This window comes from Rhinatrema bivittatum, chromosome 9 (genome assembly GCF_901001135.1).
Source record: "Rhinatrema bivittatum chromosome 9, aRhiBiv1.1, whole genome shotgun sequence".
In the NCBI taxonomy this organism is placed as follows: domain Eukaryota; kingdom Metazoa; phylum Chordata; class Amphibia; order Gymnophiona; family Rhinatrematidae; genus Rhinatrema; species Rhinatrema bivittatum.
In genome coordinates, this window is record NC_042623.1 from 128170381 (window position 1) to 128188399 (window position 18019).

Genomic DNA, 18019 nt, shown 5'->3' on the forward strand with positions numbered 1-18019 from the left:
ATTGCTTCAAGTGAGAGTCATGGCTACCTTAGTGGCTCATCTATGAGCTGTACTGATTTTGAAGGCATTTGCAAAGCTGCACATTGGTTGTCAGTTAACTCCTTCATGTCTCAATTCTGTCTTGACAACCTTTCGGTAACTTTGGACAAGGGGCTTTGCATAGTCTGTTCAGCCAGAGGTTTTCACTCTGCACATTGGGGAAGGGGGTGGGGTCTGGGTTGAATTCAACAAGTGCTCCACTGCAACCCTCAGCTTGGGATTTCCCATATGCCATGGCTAATTCACCCTGTCTGTCGATGGAGAAAAGTTTTAACATAAACTTGGTTCTCTGTTGCTAGCAGGATGAAATAGCCATGCTTAATACATGCCCATCTCCCTGGAGAATCAACTGCCAAGCTAAAACTAAACTATATAATCAACTTGAGGGGCTTACAAGGCAGCACCACGGTGGGAACTTGTGCACATGATCAGAAAAGCATGCTCAGATATCTTTAGTGCCGTTGGATGATGTCATGGCTGATTCATCCTGCTATCTACAGAGAGAACCCTGATAATAGCAAACTTGCTTTACTGAGCATGACTGGAATTTTTATCTGAATGTAACACTAAACTGGAAGTAATTAAAATTTGTTTCAAAGCTTAGGTTGAGATAGAAGGCTTACTGGGCTCCAATTTTCAGATGGTTAATTTGTTTTTCTTTCAAATCCACTTATTCTGTTAGAGTCCAAGGAAGATTTATTTATTTATTTTTAGATTTTTATATACCGGTGTTCCTATATGAAATAAAGATCACATCGGTTTACATTGAAACAGAACATGAAAATTGCCAAAAGGCATTACATAGAACAAGGTTATGAAACTTGGAACAGAGTACATAAGTTCAAAATTTAACAATAACGAAGATTATAATGAAGATGATGGAAGGAAGGGGTAGACAGAAGAGAAGCATATATTTTAATTACATTGTTACTTTTTCGAATGGTTGGGAAAGAAAACTGTTTTTTATAATGGAAAGATGGTCTTATAAGGCTTTAAAAAAAAAAAAAAAAAAAAAAAGCTGCTTTTGTCATTTCATAGCAACTATGGTGCAGTAATATGTATCATTTATTAACAGCATGAGACTTTTCCCTTTGTTTCTCAACACACCCAAGGCATGTGTCCCTTGTTACATAACACTTCTTGGTGTGGTGTTGGATAAATCTACTAAGTGCAGTGGAATATGGAGTCCCCGAAGACTTTACTTAGGGATATTTTTATACTGAGTATTCACCACACAGAAAATTACTGTTTTAAATTGGTTGTTAGCTTTTTTTAAAGTAAGAAAAATGTTGTGTAAATTCTTTAGAAAAAGAAATTTCATTTTGCTTTCAAAATGATTCTTAGAAAATAGGATGAATGTTCAGTTTTCATTTAAAATCATACATTTTTATTGTATTGCTCTTTATGTTAAGTTAACAAATATATATATATTTTTTGTTTCTAGTCTTGGCCCTTTGGTGAGTAAAGTGAAGGAATATCAAGTGGAGACTATTGTTGATACCCTGTGTACAAACATGCTGTCAGATAAAGAGCAGCTACGAGATATTTCAAGCATTGGCCTTAAAACAGTAATTGGAGAGCTACCTCCAGCTTCCAGTGGTAAGATAATATTTTGTAGTTTAATTGTTCATATTTCTTAAGAACATAAGAACATCCATGCTGGGTCAGATAAATTCCTTCGAGTCCAGAAGATCTTAATAGGGAGGTCCATTCCATATTACTCACTCCCATAAGTTAAGACACTATATGGCTAATAATTAATGGATTTGTTCTCCAGAAACTTATCCAAACCTTATATAAACACAGCTATATTGTTAACTTTGATCAGTCTTCAAACAGCAAATACCACAGCCTAATGGTGCATTGACTGAAAAAATAACTTTCCTTAAATTTCTTTTAAATCTGCTTCCAGTTAGTTTTTTGTCATGTCACCTAGTTCCAATATTTGAAAGGGCAAATAACTGTAACCTATTCAATTATTTCCATACACACTCATGATTTTAAAAATCTGTTATAATCCTGTCTGACATCTCTTCTCCAAGCTGAGCAGCCCTTGCCTGTTAAGCCTTTCTTTGAGGGAGCCATTCTAAGTGCTCAATCAGTTTTGTTACCCTTCTATATACCTCTTCTAGTTCTACTATATCTTTTTTGAGATGTCAACCAGAACTGTACTCAATACTTAAGGTGGTATTACATTGTAAATGTAGTTGCAATAGGGTTGATATTCCAAAGATTTATATAGTTAAATTAACTGGTAAAACAAAAAAAAAATTCTCTACCACTCACCTGCCCTGTTAAAATCTCTCCACACAAAATTGGTAGGCACAGATTTAACCAGACAAAAAAGGATCCAGTTGGGGTTTTCCAGTTAGTGTGATTCTTAATGCTTAGTGGCTGCATTTGTCCGTCTAAGTGTGGCCACATACATGACTGTCTTAATCTAACTGCACAAGTTTTGTATGGTTAGCTTTAACCGGATATTGAGCCACAATTTTAACTGGTAAATTACAACTGAATATCAGGACAAAATTAGCTGTTTAGAATTAAGCAGTTAACTTCTCCACCCAGCTGCTCTTTGAAAATCTACCCTTTTATGATTTGATGGTCTTTTGAATTTGAAAATTCCATTTATGGATTTTTATCCACTAATTGTACTTTTATATTGTTGACTTTGAGATTTATAATGTTTTTTTGTCTAATATATATCTGTCAGTTATGATAATTGTTGATAAAATTTTCTCTGAGAACAAGCAGGATGGTAGTTCTCACAAGTGAGCAATGATGACAGATGGAACCTGGCATGGAACTTTTATCTCAAAGTTTCTAGAACTTTAAGCATGAACTACTGAGCAAATGCAGCATGCCATACTGCCACATGCCATACTGCCACATTGCCATACTGCCGCATGTTCAAACTGGGGCCCCTTCAGTCTCATCTTTTCTGTGAACCTCACCACTCATGGATCTTTTATCTCTTGCTCTCCTTGTAGTGAGGATTATAATAATAAAGGAAGCCATGTCTTCTATGTATGTGTGTGTATATAAATTTTGAGAAAACTGTCATTGTTTAGGACTTCAGATATTGTTAAACTTGATAATAGACAGGAAACAGAGAGTACGATTAAATGGGCAATTTTCTCAGTGGAAGGGAGTGGACAGTGGAGTGCCTCAGGGATCTGTATTAGGACCCTTACTGTTCAATATATTTATAAATGATCTGGAAAGAAATACGACAAGTGAGATAATCAAATTTGCAGATGACACAAAATTGTTCAGAGTAGTTAAATCACAAGCAGATTGTGATAAATTGCAGGAAGACCTTGTGAGACTGGAAAATTGGGCATCCAAATGGCAGATGAAATTTAATGTGGATAAGTGCAAGGTGATGCATATAGGGAAAAATAACCCATGCTATAATTACACGATGTTGGGTTCCATATTAGGTGCTACAACCCAAGAAAGAGATCTAGGTGTCATAGTGGATAACACATTGAAATCGTCGGTTCGGTGTGCTGCGGCAGTCAAAAAAGCAAACAGAATGTTGGGAATTATTAGAAAAGGAATGATGAATAAAACGGAAAATGTCATAATGCCTCTGTATCGCTCCATGGTGAGACCGCACCTTGAATACTGTGTACAATTCTGGTCGCCGCATCTCAAAAAAGATATAATTGCGATGGAGAAGGTACAGAGAAGGGCTACCAAAATGATAAGGGGAATGGAACGACTCCCCTATGAGGAAAGACTGAAGAGGTTAGGACTTTTCAGCTTGGAGAAGAGACGACTGAGGGGGGATATGATAGAGGTGTTTAAAATCATGAGAGGTCTAGAACGGGTAGATGTGAATCGGTTATTTACTCTTTCGGATAGTAGAAAGACTAGGGGACACTCCATGAAGTTAGCATGTGGCACATTTAAAACTAATCGGAGAAAGTTCTTTTTTACTCAATGCACAATTAAACTCTGGAATTGGTTGCCAGAGGATGTGGTTAGTGCAGTTAGTATAGCTGTGTTTAAAAAGGATTGGATAAGTTCTTGGAGGAGAAGTCCATTACCTGCTATTAAGTTCACTTAGAGAATAGCCACTGCCATTAGCAATGGTTACATGGAATAGACTTAGTTTTTGGGTACTTGCCAGGTTCTTATGGCCTGGTTGGCCACTGTTGGAAACAGGATGCTGGGCTTGATGGACCCTTGGTCTGACCCAGTATGGCATTTTCTTATGTTCTTATGTTCTTAGATGACAATTAAGCCTTTTAACAATTATTGTTAATTACAATAATTACAAATGTTAATTACAAGTTACACTATATATGTAATGTAAGTTGCTTTGCTCATATTGTTTTGGAATCTTTAAGGGTTATAGAGGTAATGAGGAGTAATGCCAAATAAGTAATAATTTTTTCACTAGGTGTGCTATCAAGCTGTGGAATCTGTTACCAGATGGTCATGATCAATGCAACTAGCATAGTGGGGTTTAAAAGAAGTTTGGACAAGTTACTGGCGGAAAGTCTATATCATGTTATTAGCCAGTATTTATTAGCTATTTCTATCCCTGGGAGTGAGGAACAAGAATTAGATCTACTTTATGTAATCTGCCAGCTACTTGCAAACTGGATTGACCAAGGCTGAAAACAGGATACTGGGATCAATGGACTTTGGTCTGTCCCAGCATGGCAATTCTTATGTTCCTGTCTTATTTCTGCTTTCACTTTTACTCTGAAATATTTTCTGGGCCAGCTCTGAAACTTCAGAATGTAAGTGGGGAATCAGACTGAATATACAGAAACTTTTTTTCTTTGATCTTTTTCTCAGACAATGAAGCTGTAACAGTACATCTTATACTCTTTCTGATGCATTGAGTTTAGGGGTACTTGTTGCTTACTGATTAGTTGTATATTCTACTTCCTTCCTTTAAATTGACTTTATATATAATGTCCCATGTAAATGGTTAGGATATATGATACGAAAAAAACCAAAAAGACAATAAATTCAATCTTTAAAGCTGTGTGTACCCGAAGTGCTACTGCTAATTTAAATTAGAAAATAATATATTTTTATGATAGAAGCCGCATCAGCAAGCTAGACGACGGCAGTGGGGTCACTTGCCGTCCGGACTACTCGTCACTTGCGGCGTGAATTTGAAAGTCAATATTTCAACAATTAAATGCTTTGATAATGTCATCTGTTCTTTAATAATGTCATCTGTTCTTTGCGTGAAAGATGAAGAATATAGCCCGACAACGGCCGGTGTTTCGCGAAAAAAATCGCTTCTTCAGGAGTCTATTAAACCAAATTTCAATAAATTTAGAACAGATGCTTCATCCCGGACAGTGCTGTCTCTCAAGTGAATTTCTTTAGAACGGGACAGGTTCTAAAGAACAACGCCACCTTTACTTACCCCCTCCAGCAGCTCTCCTACTCCTCTTCCATGCAGGCCATAGAACACAGCAGAAGCAGCAGTAGAGGCTAAGCTCTATACTCATGGTCCTCTTCCTTAGTCCCATGTCTCTTACACACACACACCATACCAGTCATGCCCCCATGACCAGTTTCTGTCTCTCACACACCAATCATCTCCCAAACAGTCTTTGACACACACACACCAGTCACCTTCCTGAACAGTTTCTCTCATGCCATACACACACACAGGCTTCCCACTCCTGTGTTCTACTTACATATACGGGCTTCTCACTCTCATAATCACTTCCTCTGTCTCTCACACACACACACACACATACACTCACCAGTCTCTCACTCCCATGCTTGTTCTCTTCACATGCACAGGCTTCTCATTCCCATAATCACTTTCTTTCTCTCACAGACACACACCAGTCACCTGATCTCTCTCATGCATAGACACACACAGGCTTCCCATTTCCATGTTCTGTCTTACATATACAGGCTTCTCCCTCCCATGCTGTGTCTCACACACACCCAGGTTTCTCACTCCCATGCTCACTCTCTTCACATGCACAGGCTTCTCATTCCCATAATCACTTTCTCTCTGTTACACACACACATACCAGTCTCTCTGTCATTTCCACTGCACAGGCTTCTCATTCCCTGAATCACATTCTTTATCTCACATTCACACACACCAGTCTCTTTCTCTCACACACACAGTCACCTTACCAACCAGTCTTTCTCTCATGCATGCACACACACACACACAGGCTTCTCACTCCCATGCTTTTTCACACACACCCCCACAACACCAGGCTTCTTACTCCCATGCTTTCTCACATACCCAGATTTCTCACTTCCATGCTTTTTCTCTCACACACACACACACATCAGTCACATCCCTGACTGTCTCACACTCGCATACACATCAGTCATCTCCTTGAGCAGTCACTTTCATTGTCTCTCACATATACACACACATCAGCTCTCTGACCAGTTTCTCTCAATCACACACATGCTCTCAATCAAATACATTCTCTCACACAGAAGCTGGCTGGCTGCTTCTCTCTCTCTCATTCACTTCCTCCTCCCCCCCCCCACCCCCGAAATGGTAGCTGCAGCAGCCTCCTCCTCCAGCCCCCGCAGGCCAAGAAAGAAGAATCCCATCGGCCGCAGGAGGCTCACGCTGCTGACTACTTTCTCGATTACCGGCTGCTTCAATTGCTCGGGGGCCGATGCTGCTGCCGCCGCTGCTACTTTCACGCGGCACGCTCTTTCTCCTTCCTGCGCAAAGCGTATCACTTCCTGTTCCGGGTCTCTGGGGGGGGGGGGGGTCGTGGGAAGAAGAAAAGGCCAGCCGTAGGTGCCACTGCTTCTTCTACCATCGCTGCCGTTCCCACTGGGCTTGAACGTTCTGATAGCCCGGCGGCAACGGCAGCAGGGAAGAAAGAGCAGCGGGAGAGACCGGGAGCGTGTCGCGACACACCGGTTGAGAATCACTGATCTAGAACAACATGCCAGGATTGTATAGTTACTCGCTATAAAGATACTGTAACAAGGTTAGCATTATATACCCAATGTCAGTACAAAACTCAATCAATTATTTACCAACTTCATGTCACTAATGCCAAAGAAAATCCAATTCTAAGCTATAAGAAAAAACAAAAATATTTTTCTTTTAATAAAAGCTATAAGTTAACTCATAATTCATTTCACAAACTGTCAACAAAGTTCATATAGTGATCTTCTTGTCAATACAAACCACTTTCTATATGACAATCCTTAATTCTAGGAAGGTTACTTTATATACTCACATTTTGCAACCTCTCAACCGCAATAGGACAGGTCCTCGTAATGCTAAAGATTCGTTCCTATTAATGGATCTGTTTATATACGTTTCCTTTAAAAACCGCGCGAAACTAAACCTGACGTCACATCCTCATCAATGTGTCAATCATGTCAACGAAGCTTTATTGTTAATGAACAAACCTAAGTTAACAATGAGAACCTTAATAGTATGCCAACTTTTAAATCAAATTGAGAGGTTTTTGAGCCGAACTTAATGTCATAAACAAAAGCGTCTTAAGGGGTAATAAAAAAGAAAGCAACACATCTATCTGCCACTCATAGATCACAACAAAATATTATTTTCCTAGCGTGTAGCAGATGGACTCATTACAAATGGGTATAGTGTGCTCGTGCTAGCAGTTGGAGACGGATCTGACGTCAGCACATGGTACATATACCCCTGCAGGAAGTGCAGCAGCTCAGTAATTTCCATCTCCAAAGCAGTTTGGAGCTACCTCACGCTCGCTGAGCGTTCTTCCAAATTCTAACAACTAAATTCATAGAAGAATCCTACCTGAAGACGAGCCCCGCACTTCTGCCGTGATACCATCGGGTCCCTCCCCCAGTTGAGTTTCCAGAGGTGATTTTCGTGGTCCCTCGGAGGTAGCAGCCTCGGTCCGGTGGCCGACTCGCGGCAGGGACCTAGCCCCCGAGCGAGACGAGTTCGGGTGCGGCCTAGAGGCAGCGGGTGCACTTCCTCGAGCGCAGCGGTGACTGTAATCACCCTCTCCCCCCGCAGCCGGAGACCGCCCGGGTCGCAGCCAGGAAGCGCCGAAGATCAGGTAAGGCGTACATCTTTACTTGCTAGTCTCCGAGGAAGCGAAGCTTAGCGGGGTTTGCCTGCGTGGCAGCCCGCCTAGGGGCTCGCCATTTTGCCTGCCTGCTCGCCACCACCATATGCCCTGGTTTGCTGCCTCGCCCTAGCGCTCAGACCGGACTCTGCGCACAGGCGACGGGCGCGTATGTTAGGCGCCCGAAACTAATTGGGCGCACATTGATTGTTGCTAAGTGCACGTTGATAGGCGCCCATTGATAGGCGCAGGTTCATAGGCGCCCATTGATAGGTGCACATTGAAAAGCGCATACTTTCGGCTGAGGGCACACCGGAGCGTACAGATACCAGGCGCGATGGAGCGTATGAGAGCCCATGCATCCGCAGAGCCGGCACCTCCAGAATCAGGCATAAGAGCTCTAGGCCTCTGCTCAGCATGCCACCTCAGAGCCACACAGAGCGAGGAAGCAGACTCCCTATGTGCCCAATGTGAGGAGGCCCTGGGAGTTCCAGGCCAAGGCCGGTCCCAGCCCAGATTGACTGCCAGTTCCTCAGGGAACACCCCGAACCTAGCAGGCCGTGGTAAGCAGCCAGGGAACCCTACAGACCTAGTGCCCCTACGGCTAGAACCTGCTTCGCTCTCCTGGGTGGAATTATTCAAGGGGATTCACGCCTTTGTCAAGATGCAATCTGATCCCCGACCGGACCCATACGTACCGGATGACCCTGCCCCTGGACCCTCAAGACCTAGGCACGGCCACCCGCCACCCGGAAGCCCCACTTATGAGGACTCAGATTACTCGGAGGAAGAAGGCGAGCTCCCCGAGGAGGGAGAAATTCCCTCGGGGATAGAGCCGTATCAAACTATGAGACGCTTCTTTCTTAAGGAGGATCTTCCACACCTGGTCTCTCAATGCCTGTCTGAGCTGGCCATCCCGGGCCCAGGCACCCCAGGGGAACCTAGGATGAACCCCCTGTTAGAGGGCCTGCATCAAACGGCTCACCATTTTCCCCTCCTACAAGCAGCACAGCAGCTAATCGATCTGGAGTGCAATGCGCCGGAGGCCTCATTCAAAGGGGGTCGGGCTTTGTCTAGCATGTACCCCTCCTTGAGTGCCGCCCCTCCCTCCACCATTCCGGTGGAGGGAGGGGCGGCACTCAAGGATGCACATGACTGGCGCATGGACGCCATTCTGAAACAAGCTTTTGAGGTGGCAGCCATGTCCCTACGAATTGCGACCTGCTGCACTGTGGTGACGAGTTCCTGTTTATCACAAACCAGGAACAACACCCCGGGAGAAGAAATGGAATCAGCCCTTTCGTTCCTCACTGACGCTGCCTCCAACTTAGTCCGTACAGCTACCAAGGGGGTATCATCCTCAGTGGCAGCCAGGAGACAGCTCTGGCTACGAAATTGGTTGGCAGACTCCTCCTCCAAGACGCGCCTTACAAGAATGCCCTTTAAGGGATCCCTCCTGTTTGGCAGCGACTTCGAGAAACTGGCTAATAAATGGGGCGCATCTCCATTACCCCGTCTACCAGAAGACAAGTCAAGGAGGAACCAGCGCCCTTTTCCTAGGCCATCCAGAGGTAGAAGCTCTCAACGCTTCAACCCCTACGGGGCTCGCTACCAACCAGTCCTTTCGGACCAGGCACAACAAGAGGGGAACCGGCTCGGATTCGGGTCCACGCCGCACCCCACAATGAGAATCAGCTGACCCATCTGGGGGAAGAAGCCATAGGGGGCAGGCTAACCCTATTCTACCACAGATGGGTCGAGATTACTTCGGACCAGTGGGTCCTCGCCATTGTCCGGGAAGGGTATTACCTGGACTTCCTTCATCTCCCTCTGGACAAGTTTGTGGAATCTCCTTGTCCACCCCTCAAGAGGGCGGCGCTGGAAGCTACCTTGGGGGAGGCTCCTGTCCCTAAAAGCCATAATCCCAGTGCCTGCATGGGAGACAAATTCTGGGCATTACTCCATTAATTTCATCGTCCCCAAGAAGGGGGGCACCTTCAGACCTGTCCTGGACCTCAAGTCAGTCAACCGGCACTTAAGGGTCCCAGGATTTCGCATGGAAACTCTGTGGTCAGTCCGAAGTGCAATACAGCCAGGGGAGTATCTCACATCCCTGGATCTGTCAGAGACTTATTTGCATATCCCAATCCATTGGGATCACCAGCGCTACTTACGCTTCAAAGTCCTGGATCAACACTTTCAGTTCCGGGCTCTACCCTTCGGGTTAGCCACCACGCCGCGGACCTTTTCCAAGGTAATAGTAGTGGTGGCGGCGTCACTCAGGAAGGAAGGCATTCTCGTCCATCCCTACCTAGACGATTGGCTGATCAGGGCAAAATCACCGGAGGAGAGCCACCAGGCAACCAACAGTTATATCTCTTCTGGAAAGCCTAGGATGGGTAGTCAACATGAACAAGAGCTCCCTACAGCCTTCACAGTTGCTGGAATACCTAGGAGTCCGATTCGACACCCAGGAAGACAAGATCAGCCTGACCTCCAAGAGGAGATCAAAACTCCGGAATCGTTTGCAGAATCTGCTGAGCACCACCCGGCCCACAGCTTGGAATTACCTACAGGTCCTCTGCCTAATGGCCTTTACTCTGGAAGTGATACCATGGGCACGGGCGCATATGAGACCGTTACAGCGCGCCCTCCTATCTTGGTGGAGCCCACGATTACAGAACTATACCGTGCATCTACCTCTACCGGCCAGAGTACAGAATCAGTTACGGTGGTGGCTGCAGCCCAGCCACACGAGTCGGGGATCAAAAATGTCCTCCCCAACCTGGACCCTGCTTACTACCGATGCCAGCCTGAGCGGCTGGGGAGCACACTGCGAAGAGCTAACCGCCCAAGGGCGGTGGAACAGAGAAGAGTCGGGGTGGAACATCAACTGACTAGAGGCACGGGCAGTCAGGTTAGCATGCCTGCGATTTGCCCACAGACTTCGCAACAGAGCAGTCAGAGTGATGTCTGACAATGCCACCATGGTGGCATACATCAACCGACAGGGCAGAACCAGAAGCAGACAGGTATCCTTAGAAATAGCCTCCCTGATGGCTTGGGCGGAAGCAAATCTCCAGGACATCTCCGCCGTCCACATCGCCGGGAAGGACAACGCCACTGCAGACTTCCTCAGCAGAGAAAGCCTAAACCCAGGGGAATGGCAGCTGTCGTCCACGGCCTTCCAGATGATCACGGATCAGTGGGGGACACCGGTCATGGACCTACTAGCGGACAGGTCCAACGCTCAAGTACCCAGATATTTCAGTCGCAGGCGAGATCCTCTATCCCAGGGGATCGACGCCCTGGTGCAGCCATGGCCTCAGGGGATCCTGCTATATGCCTTTCCCCCATGGCCCCTGCTGGGCGCCATTATACACAAGATTCAGCGGCACAGAGGCCTAGTTCTTCTGGTGGCCCCGGACTGGCCAAGAAGACCCTGGTACGCAGACATGAGAAGACTACTGGCAGGGGATCTTCTACCCCTGCCTCCTCACAGGGACTTGCTGCGGCAAGGTCCCATCCTCCACGAGGATCCAGCTCAATTCTCTCTTACGGTCTGGCCATTGAGAGGGCTAGACTGAAGAAAAGGGGATACTCGGGGCCGGTAATAGATACACTCCTCCGTGCACGCAAGTTCTCCACATCACTAACTTATATAAGGATCTGGAGAGTATTTGAAGCCTGGTGCGAAACTCGCAGCACCAATCCACATGCCGCTAAAATCCCCATCATTTTGGATTTCCTGCAAGATGGACTTCAGAAGGGTCTGTCCCTCAGTTCAATCAAAGTTCAGGTGGCAGCGCTATCCTGCTACGGCCCCAGGAATGACGGGAACAGCATTGCCACGCACCCAGACGTTTCACGTTTCCTGAAAGGAGTCAAACACATTTGCCTGCCACTGAAGTGGCCAGTGCCTCTGTGGAACCTCAACCTAATTTTGGAATTCCTAGCGGGACCCGCCTTCAGACCTCTCCGAGGCCTGTCCCTCCGTGTGTTAACTTTGAAGAGGGTGTTCTTGCTGGCCGTATGCTCAGCACGCCGCATCTCAGAACTACAAGCGCTGTCCTGCTGCGATCCGTTTCTCAGAATCACCCCAGGGGCTATCCATCTTCGCACGGTTCCCTCCTTACCCAAAGTAGTCTCACACTTCCACCTCAACCAAACCATATCCTTGTCAACCATGGAAGGGTTGAAGAAGTCTGAAGAAGGTCGAGTACTGCGCCATCTCGACATCGGCAGGCTGCTGTCCAGATACCTGGAAATGTCGGAAGCAGTACGAAAGACGGACCACCTGTTCGTCCTTCACAGCGGGAAGAGGCAAGGAGAAGCGGCCTCACGGGCGACTATTGCTCACTGGATCAAAGAAGTTATCAAGGTGGCCTACGTAGAAGCGGGAAAACCACCGCCTCTATGGGTCAACGCTCACTCTACCAGAGCTCAAGCGGCCTCCTGGGCAGAAACTAGGATGCTGTCGCCTGCAGAGATATGTAAAGCGGCAACGTGGTCCTCCCTCCATACCTTCTCCAGATTCTACCGTCTGGACGTCCAGGCCAGGGAGGATACAGCGTTTGCGAGGGCAATCCTAAACGAACCTCAGGCAGCCTCCCACCCAGTCCGGGAGTAGCTTTTGTACATCCCATTTGTAATGAGTCCATCTGCTACACGCTAGGAAATGGAGAGATTACTTACCTGATAATCTCGTTTTCCTTAGTTTGGACAGATGGACTCAGCATCCCGCCCGGCTGCCGATATACATGGGGTTTCACCGATTCAAGGTAAGCCATGTTTTTTTACATAGGGCATCCACCCTGCCGGGTGTCGACGCCTTCCGGTTGAGAACACTGGCGGTCTCCAGCTACTATCAATCGGTCAGGTTAATCATGTTTGGTTTATCAATCGGTCAGTCACACATATATCTATGAAGCTTTTGCAAGGAAGATTACTGAGCTGTTGCACTTCCTGCAGGGGTATATGTACCTCGTGCTGACGTCAGATCCGTCTCCAACTGCTAGCACGAGCACACTATACCCATTTGTAATGAGTCCATCTGTCTAGACTAAGGAAAACGAGATTATCAGGTAAGTAATCTCTCCATTTAACTTTTTTTCAAAAAGAAAACAGCAAACAATAATAAAAGGGAAGTTATTCAATCTATCTGTACTTTATAAATCAATGTATATTAAAATCGCTTGCTGTTTTATTAATAACCACTTCCTAAAAGTGCATGATCAGATATATTTAAACCTGCTACAAAATAATTAATAAAATTTTAAAATTTAAAAACTATTGCCATAAAAAATTATATTAACATGACAGATAAATATAATAAGATGTATTCATTTTTTCTAAAAAAAGAGATGTATTCATTTTTTTAAAAAATTTTTCATTATGAAAAAGGGGGAACCAATTCCCAAACTTATCTATTGTTATCAATTGGGATTATGCATTTTCTTGATACTCATATAAAAACTATATAATGACATGGAAATCCTAAAACAGAGAAAAGCATGTTATAAGTTATTTAGCTTACAGAAATACTGAATAATCTATTTCTTGGTTAAGACCAAATGGTTCCATAGTGTTAAATTTGAATATAAATTTTTGTTCTATACGCAACAACACTTTATCTAGGTCGCCTCCTCTCCAATTTAATTTTGGTTTGCATAAGACACAGAATGTATAGTCTTCAAATTTATGATTAGCCATAATAGAATGTTCAACCATTGGTTTGCCTTCAATTCTTCTGTTTATTGAACTTTTGTGCTCAATTAATCGTTTATTAATGTAATGCTTATTGCAGGAGCAATAAGCTACATAGATCACGCCTTCACTTTTACAATTTGTGAATTGTGTTAGATGGAATGGTTCTGATTGGTTATTAAATAAAATCTGTTTGGTTCTGCGATTTACTGAGCATACAGAACAAGAACCACATGGGTAATGGCCCTGTGGTCTCAAATCCTTAAGTTGTTTCTGGGGTAATGCAGATGGAACAAGTAAATCTTTTAGATTTTGTTCACGTCTGTTAGCGATAATTAATTTACTACTACTAAAACATTCCAAATTCTGTAGAATATGCCAATGTTTTTTAATAGTTTTGATAATTCTGTGTGACATATGATTGTATGTCAAAGGAAAAACTATGATGTCTTTTTTTCTCTCTTTGAGTATGACATGGTGAACCTCAGATTGGTGTCTATATTATTTAACCAATTCAGAAATACGTCTAATTCACTAATATCTCCCTTCCATATCATAAAAACATCATCTATATATCTCCGCCAAAGTAATATGTTATGCATATATTGTGGGTCTTGTTTCATTTTTGTCTCAAATTTATCAACATACAAATTGGCTATTGATGGTGCTATAGAGGCACCCATAGCTACCCCTTTAGAGTGGAGATAGTAATCGTTTCCAAATTTAAAGAAGTTCTTTGTGATAGCTATTCGAGGTAATTCTAAAATAATCCAAGATGGGATCTGTTTATAGTTTTCTCTAGAGAGTACAATTTCTTCTACAATAGCTAATGCTTCCAGTTGTGGTATGTTTGTATATAAGGATTCAATATCCAAACAAACCATTGTGATGTCTGACTCTTCTATATTAAGACTTTCTAATGTTGTTATAATGTCATTTGAGTCTTTGACATAAGAGGCCATTTTTTGAAACATGAGGTCTTAAACATTTATCGGTAAACTTTGAAAGTGGCTCCAACAGGGACCCTGTAGCCGAAACTATCGGTCTACCTGGGGGCAAAGTCAATGATTTATGTATTTTCAGAAGTACGTATATAGTCTGTGTAACTGGTTTTGAAACTGTGAGGAATTCTATCTCCTTCTTTGTAAGAAAGTTGGTGGATTTTGCAACATCTAAAATGTCATCTATCTCCTTTTTAATTGAGTCTGTTGGATTATTTTCTAATTTCTTATAGAATGATGTATCTGAAAGTTGTCTTTTAATTTCTGTGATATATTTATCCCGATCCATGATGACAACATTCCCTCCTTTGTCAGCCGGTTTTATAACAACTGTGTCATTTTTTTGTAATTTTCAATAGCTTTCCTTTCTTCTTTTCTTATATATAAGATATAATAATCCAACAGACTCAATTAAAAAGGAGAGAGATGAAATTTTAGATGTTGCAGGCATAACCTTTTCAACAAAGGTGGGGGGGATTTAGTTAAGGCTGGGGGGGATGGGTTAGATAGGGGAAGGTGGGGGTTGGCCGGAGGGAATGGGGAAAGCCATCGGGGCTCCCCTTGGGCTCTGTGCGTGCAAGGTGCACATGTGTGCCCCCCCTTGCGTGCGCCGACCCTGGATTTTATAACATGCGCGCGCATGTTATAAAATCGGGCGTAGATTTGTTCACGCCCGTGCATAAGTTTAAAAATCTGGCCCAGTATGTACCAGCATGGACATTTTGGTGCCTCCATATTTGCTGTTTGGATCTCAGTCTGGTTCTGTTAGCCTGTTTATTTGGTTGTTGGTTATACTAAATTTGTTCCCAGAAAAAAATGCAAAAGACAAAAAAAAAAAAATCTATCTATATATATTTATTTATATTCCCCCCCCCCCCCCCACCCTGCCTCTTTAATGTTTTTCCATCTTGCTGCCTAGACCTGTCTAGATTTTTGTGCTGTTTGTGCTTTACCACACTTCTCACCTTGGTGGTTTAGGTTCTATGCAGTACGCCTTGGGGTTCAGCACTCATCAGCATATATTAGCTCTATAATCACCACCGTTGCACAAGTAAGAGATGGAATCATAGTGGATTTACAGAGTCATTTTCAGTTTCACTGTACTAGCCATGTGCACAGCTCAGTCTTTACAGTTTGACAGAAACATATGCTTGTCCACTGATAGGATGTTGCTGCTACTATTTCAGTTTTTAATCTCCAGCGGCACTGCTGTTGCCATGATCCAAGCCAGTCTTGGTACTTTAAAGTGCTTTCCCTGCTGCTGTCTGAGGTTCCTTCCAAATCTCCTTCCCCTATATGTGACAACTCTTACTCTTGCCCTGGCCATTCATTGATTTACACAGGCCTTACCCCATCAGTTGTCTTTAACAGTTTTATGTGCTCTTGGATATTTTCTTCAAACTCTATTCCCTTACAGTTTTTGCGATTATAGGTCTCATCACATATTTAGCCTTCGATGGATTATACCACAGATAAAGGCAAGGGCTGCAGAAGTGCAGTACCAGGACTGCGCTCCTCCATGATTACTTATGAGGTAATGGAAGCAGTGTTTGAAAATATTGATTTATAAGATTCATGTCCTGGATTCCCTGAATCACAGAACGTTAAACAGTGGCTAAAGAGCATTTCAGTGTCTAGACAATAGCATCTTGGCCTCCAGTGAAGACCAAGCTTGAACAGCCATCTCTTGGAAATAGGCTTCCTCCAGGTATTTCCTCTGCCTAGGGCTTTCTACCAGTTTGGTTGGTGCCTTTTGCTCCTCATTTGGGCCCTTGGGGGGGGGGGGGTGGTATTGCCAGTATGGGTGACTGCTTTGGTCCTCTCATGTTTTGGAGTGTTCATGCCTCTTTCAGTTACTTGCACCTTCTATCACTGTCTTGGGAGAACTTCTGCCTCTTCTGATGTATTGTTCCCTCTTCATGGTGCCTTGAGCTATACTTTGTTTTCTCATACAGCCATAAAGAGTTCAGCAACTGTGTTGGTGCCCTTTTTTTGAAGCCTTGGCATGTTTTCATTTTAGTTTGCTCCATTCTTGGTATACTGGGGTGTTTTCCTAGAAAAGTAAAGTGAAAATGAAAACAAGTTTCTCCTCCTAATCCACCTGTTTTATGATTCTGTTTTGTTCTAACCCTCAACAGTCCCAGTCAGGTTCCCCTACCCTATTTATTTATTTGGACATACTGAGGTGTTTTGTCCCCAAAATCCCTTCATCAGAAGAAAGAAATACAGGCAGAACAGAAAAATACATGCAGAGGAGAGACCAGAAATGCAACATCAGAAACTCAAAAAGGAAGAGACTGTCTTCAGCTACTGAATATGGGAAAAACTTTCTTAATAAAACAAACCTCCATAAATGACTAGGAAAGCCACACTGAGGCAAAACCATTGTCATGTTCTGATTCTGACTAAAGTTTCACTCAGAAATCAAATTTCACAGGAAACCCAAAATGCCACCCAGGAGCAAGATCAATTTCAAGTAGGGAATGTAGTCTTGGTGATCTGAAAATTTTAAATTGACAAAGTTTTAGCCTAGTAATTCAAAAGTTTTAAAGTAAATGTACTAAATAACATATTAATGTGGCTAGGTTAAGTATTAACCAAAATAGGTCTCTGTTAGTATGAAGCATACTTTAATACTGTTTAATTTTATGCAATTGTTTAATATTGTCATCTTTATGTATTTGTTGTTTTGATTTTGTTTAAGATTGTATTATTGTGAACCACTTAGAATTTGATAAGTGGTTTATAATTTTTTTTTAAATAAATAGTAAAAGCTTGTCGTAAAAGTGATACTGATAGTAATACTAAATCTTTTGTACTAAATCTGGCAAGTGCTTCAATAGGAAGGCAGACATCTCCCATGCCACTCTGCCTTGCTGCTTTATCCCTTACCTTTCACTTTAGGAGTCTTTCTTCCACTCAGCATTCTGGTACTGCTTTGCAACACTTGTGATGCTTTGTTAATGCAACTTTGTGCTGCTTGTCCCTATATCTGTGCCTTGGAGTTTTTCATGCCACCTTTTCTGCTTTGTTCCCCCTTCAAGATGTCTTAGGATGTTGGCACTTCTAGTGCTACTTTGCCTCTGCTGCTGCCTTCAAGAGTTTTATGACCCTGTTCTTGGTGCCCTCTTTTTTGAAGCCTTGGGGTGTTCTTCCCCCCCTTTTTGCTGCCTTTTTTCTCCTTTGACGAGGCCTTGGAGAACTCATGCCACAGCTGCAATGCCTTGC

At 43.5% G+C, this 18019-nt stretch overlaps 1 protein-coding gene across 1 annotated transcript in view; it reads left to right on the forward strand.

Moving 5' to 3' along the window:
• LOC115098487 (cullin-associated NEDD8-dissociated protein 1-like) overlaps positions 1 to 18019 on the forward strand; it is a 257944-nt gene that overhangs the window by 60969 nt on the left and 178956 nt on the right. The window contains 1 exon segment of the mRNA XM_029615022.1: positions 1484 to 1638. Coding sequence (XP_029470882.1) covers positions 1484 to 1638 — 155 coding nt within the window.